Raw genomic sequence first — 8801 nt, forward strand, 5'->3', positions numbered from 1 at the left:
AAATATATATACTAAATATACAAGATCATAACATAAATGATTCAATAAACCAATTTTCTAATATTAAAAAATATATATTTTGAATATTTTTGTTGGTCAACGCCAGTTAACACCGAATACCGACAAATGGTGTATCCGGAATAATTTAGTTGTGATGTGAACCAGACGTTGACACAATATAATTGGTACATGTGTCATCCAATATATTTAGTTCTTACTTTTTACTACATGTAATCATTTCTAAGTTAAAGATGCGTGATCATGTATTCTTGTTACGAATCTTACTTTTCACTCCAAGGTTAGCTTTCCTTGTGTCTTATCGCTTTGTCTCAAGCCTTACATCTCTCTAGCTCAGTACTCTCGTTTGTGTCTTGTTCTTGATTCACACAAACCGTATAGAACATTAGAGAGATAAACACAAGAAACAACATTTTTCTTAAGGATCTTTTTAAATAATGCTTACACAAAAAGACAACATACGTATTGGTTTATCTCCACTTGCTACTCTAGAAACCTAAACGTTAATCATGCCTCTTACACAACCCACACTACTAATTAAATACTAGGTTCACTTCTCCAAGCAACCTATAACTACTACACTCAAGTAGACACTCCAACTAATGCAAGTTCCTTAGCCCATTAACCTTTATTACCAAAACACCACAAGGCCCAACATCTCCTTACGTTTACTTTTCTCCCTTCTTTGTAGTTAGTTACTCTTCTTCTTCGACAACATCTTCTTCTCTTCGTCGTGCTCTTCCTTAGCTTTGCTTCTTCTTCTTCGACTAATTCTTCTTTTCTTATAGGTTTAGTGTAGTTGTCATCAATGGGAAAAGATAATTTATCATTCTTCATTACCTAATAGACAACCATACATATGTATAGAAGTCCTAGATTCATAGAATCATAGAATCAAAGTCGAGAAGTAAAGTGATCAACACGCCGATGAACTATTTTAGATGTAACATCCACCTTATCCTCGGCAACCAAACCTTTAGCGACGTCTCTTAGCTTAGGCTTAAGGATCTTTCCATTCCCGTTTTTAGGCAGTTCCTCCAAAAATACCACCTTTCCCGGACACATAAAATGTGGCAGATTCTCACGGCAATACTCTATCAAATCTTTCTCTCTGCTCAAAGATTTATCTTCAAGATCTTCTTTATCAGTCTCGCCCTTTTGTAAAACAACGAATGCACACGGGGTTTCACCCCACTGAGAGTGAGGCATGGCCACGACGGCAGCCTCAAACACTTTTGGGTGCTTGTAAAGAACATTTTCGACCTCAACACTGCTGATGTTTTCGCCTCCTGAGATGATTATGTCTTTGGACCGATCTTTGATCTCGATGTATCCTTCCGGATGAATCACACCTACGTCCCCAGTGTTGAGGCATCCATGCTTAAATGCTTCAAATGTAGCTTTGGGATTCTTTAGATACCCTTTCATTAAAATGCTTCCTTTAATGACAATTTCTCCCATCGTCTTCCCATCGCGTGGGACACTCTCTTGAGTTTCGTTGTTCTTCACGTCAACTTCAGCTAGGCCTAAGACGCCTAGGCCTTGCCTTGCTTTTAGCTCCATCTGTTGATTCTCTGGTAATCTGTTTAAAGTGAGTAATAGGGCTGTCATATAATCTTAAAGTAGTAAACATTGTCATTTGTCAGTAGCCATTCATTCACATCTCTTATTTAAGCCAATAAAACAATGTCATGTAATATTAAATTAAATAAATAAAATATATATTAATAAATTTTTTAAAAATCATTAACAAAAAATAGAAAAAAATAGTTTAAGTAAATCTAAACCAACACATAATCTCGTTTAATTATAAAATTCAAACTGTAATTTTCCTTTATCAACTTAAACCAATGTATGAATTCGTTTAATTAATTGTAAAATCTAAACTCTAATCATCATTTTTCAAGTCAAACCATCATGTAATATCTTTTAATTGTAAAATCTGACCCTTTATTTGTCTACCCAGATCGACATAAAATTTCGTTTAATTGTAAAATATAAGCTCTAACTCTTTTTTATAAACTCAAACCGACATATAATCTCGTTTAATTCTTTTTTGACAATATACTCTCGTTTAATTATAATATCTAAACCTTAATTATTATTTATAAATTCAAACTGACATATCATATTGTTTAATTGTGAAATATAAATTATATTTATAAACTCAAAACTGACATATAACATTGTAAACCAAAACTCAATAATATATTATTAGTTTTTCTAAAAGTATAATAATATTAATTTTTTTATTTTTTATTAGGTGGCATAGTCCGATTAATTGAAAAAGAAGGAGGTGAACAGAAAGCCTCACCCAAGTATTTTCCCAAAAAAAAATATTCACTATTAAATTTTAGATAAAGGTTAGAGAAATTAAAAAAAAAAAAAACCAGTAAAATATTTATATCCTAAAAATATTATAAAACTATAACTAAATTTTAAACTTTTATACTAAACCCTAAACCTCATATAATAATCGGAAACCCTAAAAACAAACATTATTAGACCGAAACTTTTAGATCAAAAACTCATCAAATTTAGTTTTATTTTTTGGGATATTTTTGGACTAAAGAGTTTGTAATAGTATTTTAAGAAGGTGATGGTATTTTTGCCGTTTAGAACAAAAAATAATTATTTATTGCTGTCCTAGGGTATTTGCTTAAAAATTGTCCTTTTAAATAATTAATGTTAAAAATAAGTCTCAAATATATCAGGATAAACTTATACCTATATGATTATTACCTGTTCCACTCATCTGGCCACTCACAAAAGAGCACTGGACCAGTGGCCTCCGTAAGCCCATAGGCATGCATAACTTGGAACCCAAACTGCTGAACTTTCTTAAGAAGAGCAGCGGGTGGCGGTGAACCCCCGGTCAGAACATGCACTGGCCCAGACCTATGTGACAGGTCAAGTGGATTTCCTCGCAGAAGAATGTTGAAAACCGTAGGAGCACAACACATATGTGTCACGTTATGCATTTCTATGTTCTTGTAGATCTCCGGGGAAGTCACATGCCTCATACACACATTGGTGCCCCCGCGAGCCGCCGTTGCCCATGTAAACGTCCATCCATTGCAATGAAACATAGGGAGAGTCCAAAGATAGATAGGGCAGGTCCCCATTACCCAACCAATAATCATGCTTAATGTGCTCAAATATGCTCCTCGGTGAGTAATCACCACACCTTTTGGGTCGGCTGTGGTACCCGACGTGTAATTTAACGAGATCGGATCTTGTTCGTCTTGAACATGGAACATACGTGCGACCAACGAGGGCGTAGGCTCTCCTCTCTGGATGAGACCCTCATAGTCTAACTCCCGGGACGAAACCCTCTCTGGGAAACTGATCTCGTCAATGAATATGACCGGCAGGTTCAGTTCCGAGTCGGCATATGGTAGTAATTGAATGATTTCTCGTGCTAAGGGCTCAAAACTCCGGTCAATGAATAAGAGCTTGGGGTTGGCGTGGTGGAGGATTGCGGCAATGGATGTTGCGTCCAGGCGAGTGTTGATAGGGTTAAGAACAGCTCCAGCCATGGGAACGGCAAAGTGCATCTCATACATGGCCGGTATGTTTGGAGCCACAACGGACACCTAAACACAATTATAGTCACATACCTCTTATATGAATGAAAGAGAAAGAGAGAGAGAGTGACATATTACCACATCGTTCTTCGCGATGTTAAGAGATATGAGAGAAGCGGCTAGACGACAGCAACGGTCATAGGTCTCAGGCCAAGTGAAATTAGTTTGTCCGTTAATGATCGATGTTCGATTAGGATAACACTCCGCAGCTCTCTTTAAAAATGTTATAGGTGTTAGAGGGACGTTGTTTGCTTCACATAACGCCAGATTATCCATCTTCTTCTTCTTCTTAGTTTTTGTTTAGTGAATGTCTGTGTAAGTAAAGAGATATATGCAAATAGATACTATAAGTAGAAAAACAGATACTATATTTATGTTTTTAAGATGGGCAGTTGGTAGTTATAGGAGATATAAAACACTGATAAATTTGGGAATACAAAACAACAAGTCGCTCACACTTATTGCAAGGGTCCTTTTCCTTATCAACATTTTTATGTGATCAGGATTTGAGCCACATTTTTATTTGTTCTACTGATCGACATGGTAGAGCCAAATAATTGTATCAATAAATTGAATAGCAATAAATTTGGAAAAATATTTGGGTTCACTCCTAGGGTGAACTTTGTTGTTCACTTCATCCTTTTCAACCAATCAGAATCTTCTATAAATTATTTCATTTAAAATTTAAATCAAAATTAAATAAAAAGCAAAACAAATTAAGGAATCAAATTTTGTATATTTTTAATTAAGAAAAATTAAATATTGGCTTGGTTTAGATTTTACAATTAGAACGAAATTATGATTTGTAATTTTGCTTTTAATTTGTTTAGATTTTGTTCCAATAGGGTCACCGCCATGTATAAATCTGAATGATTGGTCAATTTCTATGTTCCTTATATATATTAACGCTCTTAATTTGTATTTTTATTTTGTTTGTTTGAATTTTGATGCAAGTAATGAAGTAATCAAAAAAGACAATTCTTGGGTTCACCCCTAGGGGTGAACCTCTCTTATTCACCCCCTTTAAATTAAGGAAACAAATCTTAATTAAGGAAACAAATTCTGTAGATCAATCAATTTTAAAATTGTTAATTCTAATATTATCTTACAATTATTTAATTATCACATCTAAACCCTAACCATTTTTTATATAACCAAACTGACATCTAATTTTGTTTAATTATAAAATCTAAATGCTAACTACCCTTTTGTAAACCCAAAACGACATATAATTTTGTTTAATTATAAAATCTAAATCCTAACCACTCTTTTGTAAACCCAAATCGACATATAATTTTGTTTAATTGTAAAATATAAATTCTAACCACTCTTTTGTAAACCCAAACCGACATATAATTTCGTTTAATTGTAAAATCTAAACCCTAACCACTCTTTTGTAAACCCAAACCGACATATAATTTTGTTTAATTGTAAAATCTAAACCCTTACCACTTTTTTGTAAATCCAAACCGACATCTAATTTTGTTTAATTATAAAATCTAAATCCTAACAATTCTTTTATAAACACAAACCGATATATAATTTTAAAAATTATAAATTTAAACGCTAATCCTCTCTTGTAAATTCAAATCGACATAGTTTTCTTAATAAAAGATCTACATAATTTGTTACCTTAATTTTTTTTGTCTTTTTTAATTTAATTTTGATTTTCTTTTTAAATATGATAGGACATGGCATATTATTGTATTCTTATTAGTTAATAAAGAGGGGGTGACTAAGAGTTGTTCACCCCTAAAAGTGAATCCAAGAATTTTTCAATCAAAAATCAAAATAATGATATACGTCCATATAAAAGCATCTATTAGATTTAGATCATGGAAAATTTCTTACCAATAAAATTTATTGCAATTTTGACAGCTAGTCGCATAAAGGAAGTTGAGATTCAATTGGCCGGTGGGTTTTTTCCAACAAATTTTTCTCATTTTTCTTTTTCTGGTGTTTCAAGTAATTTCTACCAGTTGGTTTAAGGGATAATTGGAAAAATAATATATTTTAGAAACTTAATTTGAAAACCAGATTATTTACTAATATAATTAGTAAAAAAAATTAAAGGTGTTGACAAACAAAAAGTTAGCAAAACCCCACTTTTCACTATTTACTACTGTTTGGCTGGTTTTTACGTCCTTAACAAAACATATTATAATTTACGCATATGACACTGAAATAATTACATAATATGATTCGTACAACAAACTTAGTGTACAAATTATGCTTCTCAAAATGCATATCAAATGATAGTAAAAAATAATATATCTGAATTTAAATAAAAATTTACAGAAACTAACATTTTAGTTATTACAATCGAAATGTTATGTAATAATAATAAAAAAATGGAATGTTGTAAGTTTTTTCTCCTCGGGTAGATATAAAAGGCTTATTTTTGACGCTCTTGACTTGTTTTAACCGTTTTTCCCTTCTACAAAAGAGAGAAAACTTCCAGAGAGTTTTTGGAGAAATTGTGTACTTGTTCTTGAGAAATATATTCATGTGGTTGGAGATCCGAGTCCGTGAACGTGTTAGGATCGTGTTGTGGTTCTGTCTCTGGTCGTGTATAGTCTATTTCTCTCTGTTTTGCAAAGCTGAGTGCGTGACCATGGCTTATCTAAGCGATTAGACGTGTGTTTGATTGCTTTTGTGTGTGATTGTGAGTATATGACGTGATGTTTGTGGCCTGTGGGAGGCGGATTTGACATCACTGATACTGTGGTGATGGTTGGAGCCGAGAGCAGTCGAGAGAGGTCGCGTTCGGTGATGCTTCTTGTGACTGCATTGATCGATATAAGGAGTGAATCGGTCGATGCAGCTAGGGATTGGAAGGAAACGATGGGCGTTGCATCGGTCGATTGAGGAGGTGCATCAATCAACGTAGTAGGCATTGCATCGTTCGATGCAAGGAGTGTGTTGGTCGACGCAAGGGCGCTGTGACGATGCATGTGTTCAGAGTTGTCTGCTTTGCTTGTTTCTTTGTGTATTGCTTGTGTTTTTCTTTTTGCTTGTGTGTATAGCCCAGTAGATGGGAGGATCGCCCCACAGAGTATTTGTGATAATACTCAAGCATCTCAATTGTTGTTTGTGGTGCAAGAAAAGGCAAAGTGTGATCGTGGAATCAAGGTGATGAAGAGAAGAATGTTTTAGAGGCTCGGTTGTTTGTTCTATGCTGCTGTTAGGTTGCTAGAATGGAATGATGTGGTCTAGAAAGGTTGTTAGGTTGCTGGTTCATAGTTCTATGACTTTTTTTTTATGATATTGGCGTTGTTGGATAGATGCTATTTGTTTATTTGTTTATTCATTATTGGTGATTGGATTATTGATATTGATTTATGTTATCTGCTGTTGTTTGATTGGGGCTAGGTTGCTAGTGAGTATGGGATCACTAGATATTAGGGTATAAAAAAGCAGGTCAGGTTGTTTCAAAAGTTTACAATCTATTATATATTATATAACCAAATCGATCAACTAAAAAAAAACAGAACTAAATTGAATACAAATTTTTAAAATTGGAGGCTTGTTAAGTTAATTTTTCCGCTCATTCGAAATTGGATTCATTTTGTTCTTATTCATAATATGACTAGAAATACTTTTTTGTAATTTTAGGCGATATGAGACCATTTTTTTTGTTCTTATTCAAAAGTTGAACACGCTTTCTTCTTCATTAATTGAGTAATACATGTCCATTTAAAAAAAAAAATTGAATCAAAATGTATGCAAAAAAAAAAGTTTAATTAACTTTATGTATTATATGATGATTGCTAACTATTAAAAATATATATCAAACAAAGATGATAGGAGAATCATAATTTTAAATCTTAACAAAATCTTCAAGATAATTATATTATTTATTATGGAACATTAATAGTGTTTGGTTGTATGGAAGAGTAGAGAATTAGTTGTAAGGATTGTTTGGACATATTTATAGAATACCCTAAAATAGCACTAAAAGTTTTATGTACAATAATATCCAACACTCCACAAACTTCCAAAAATAGCAGTATTTGACACAATTATAAAATATAAAATTAATTTTTAGAGTATTTAATTAGGTTTGGGTTTTTAAATTTATATTTAGGATATAGTTTTGAGGGGGTAAAGTTTTGGGTTTTATTTTGAAAACGGGTGTAATTTTTGAAACTTTGGAAATGATGTGCTAAATGTAAACCCGTGAATCGATTTGTAGATCGACACCTTTGATGGGTTTCGCTCGACATACTATGTAGTCAGGTTGTTTGGTTCAATTATTTAATTCTCCGGTTTGCGTGGTTGGTTTAGGAAAACCCTAAGACTCGAGTTTATTACGAAAAATTGACTTCCCAGAGTCCTTTAGCTGCTTTTGACATTCCCAAAGAGAAGAGAACATAGAAAAAAAGTCATGTGGGAGCTCTAGAAGCTTTTCCTGAGGTTTTCTATTTCTATTGGTGAGTTTTCTTCCTTGAGACTGAGGATTAAGGCTAATGAAGGACGTGATGAAGGTGCTTTGGTGCTAATTTTCTCGTTTTGGGTTTAGAATCTTCTTATTCTAAATCTGAGTGCATGAACATGGCTTATCTAAACTGAGATATTTGTTTTTGTGTTCTGTGAGTTGTTTGATTGAGTTTCTTGTTTTTTTTTTTCATGGTCCCTATGGCTTGTGATGGCTTATGGGTGAGTTGTGGCCGCATTAGAGGTGGTGGGAGGTGGAGATCGGACCTTCAGCTTCGAGGAGAATGTGGTTGCGGGGTCGGTGTCGATCGACACCAGATGGGTGGTGTCAGTCAACACCAAGGTGGTGACGGCACAACTACTTTTGAGAGTATTGTTCGACACAGCTAGGATTTTTGGGCTTGTCGAGATCGGTGTTTGTCGACACCAGGTAGGTGTTGGTCGACATCATCATGTAGGCGCTAATGCATGTTTTTTTTTTGCCTGGTTTGATTTGTGTTGTTGTTTGATTCATGTGGAGATTTTATTTCTTGTGTGTATAGCCCGATAAATGGGAGGATTGCCTCACTAAGTATTTTTAGATATACTTATGTATGTCAATTGTTGTTTGTGGTGCAGATAAAGGCAAAGTGTGATCGTGGAATCAAGGTAATGAAGAGGCGAATGTTCTAGAGGTTTGGTTGCTTGTTCTTTACTTATGATAGGTTGCTAGAATGAAACATTTTTTTCTATAACAGATGTTTAGGATGCTGGTTCTAT

At 33.8% G+C, this 8801-nt stretch overlaps 1 protein-coding gene across 2 annotated transcripts; it reads right to left on the bottom strand.

Annotated features, from left to right (window-relative positions):
• Positions 1–412: 412 nt before the first annotated feature.
• LOC104787601 (putative acyl-activating enzyme 12, peroxisomal) lies at positions 413–4017 on the bottom strand. 2 transcript variants are annotated; one of them, XM_010513208.3, is made up of 3 exons: positions 3684–4017; positions 2761–3614; positions 413–1600 (listed from the first exon to the last, which is right to left on the bottom strand). In XM_010513208.3, exons 1-3 carry the CDS (start codon positions 3879–3881, stop codon positions 913–915), a joined length of 1740 nt encoding a protein of 579 aa, XP_010511510.1. In that variant the 5' UTR covers positions 3882–4017; the 3' UTR covers positions 413–912. The 2 variants fall into 2 exon arrangements, with proteins under 2 accessions (XP_010511510.1, XP_087307094.1); XM_087450968.1 differs by having other exon boundaries at positions 2746–3614; positions 3684–3971.
• Positions 4018–8801: the final 4784 nt, after the last annotated feature.

Source organism: Camelina sativa, chromosome 5, assembly GCF_030686135.1.
Source record: "Camelina sativa cultivar CO46 ecotype springtype chromosome 5, ASM3068613v1".
Lineage (NCBI taxonomy): Eukaryota > Viridiplantae > Streptophyta > Magnoliopsida > Brassicales > Brassicaceae > Camelina > Camelina sativa.

Excerpts from the sequence above, each read along its gene's own strand:
- LOC104787601 (XM_010513208.3), bottom strand. The coding sequence starts at position 3,881 with ATGGATAATCTGGCGTTATGTGAAGCAAACAACGTCCCTCTAACACCT. Across the intron at positions 3,615-3,683 it reads ACATCGCGAAGAACGATGTG|GTGTCCGTTGTGGCTCCAAA; the intron begins GTAATATGTCAC and ends AATTGTGTTTAG. Across the intron at positions 1,601-2,760 it reads TGGCCAGATGAGTGGAACAG|ATTACCAGAGAATCAACAGA; the intron begins GTAATAATCATA and ends CACTTTAAACAG.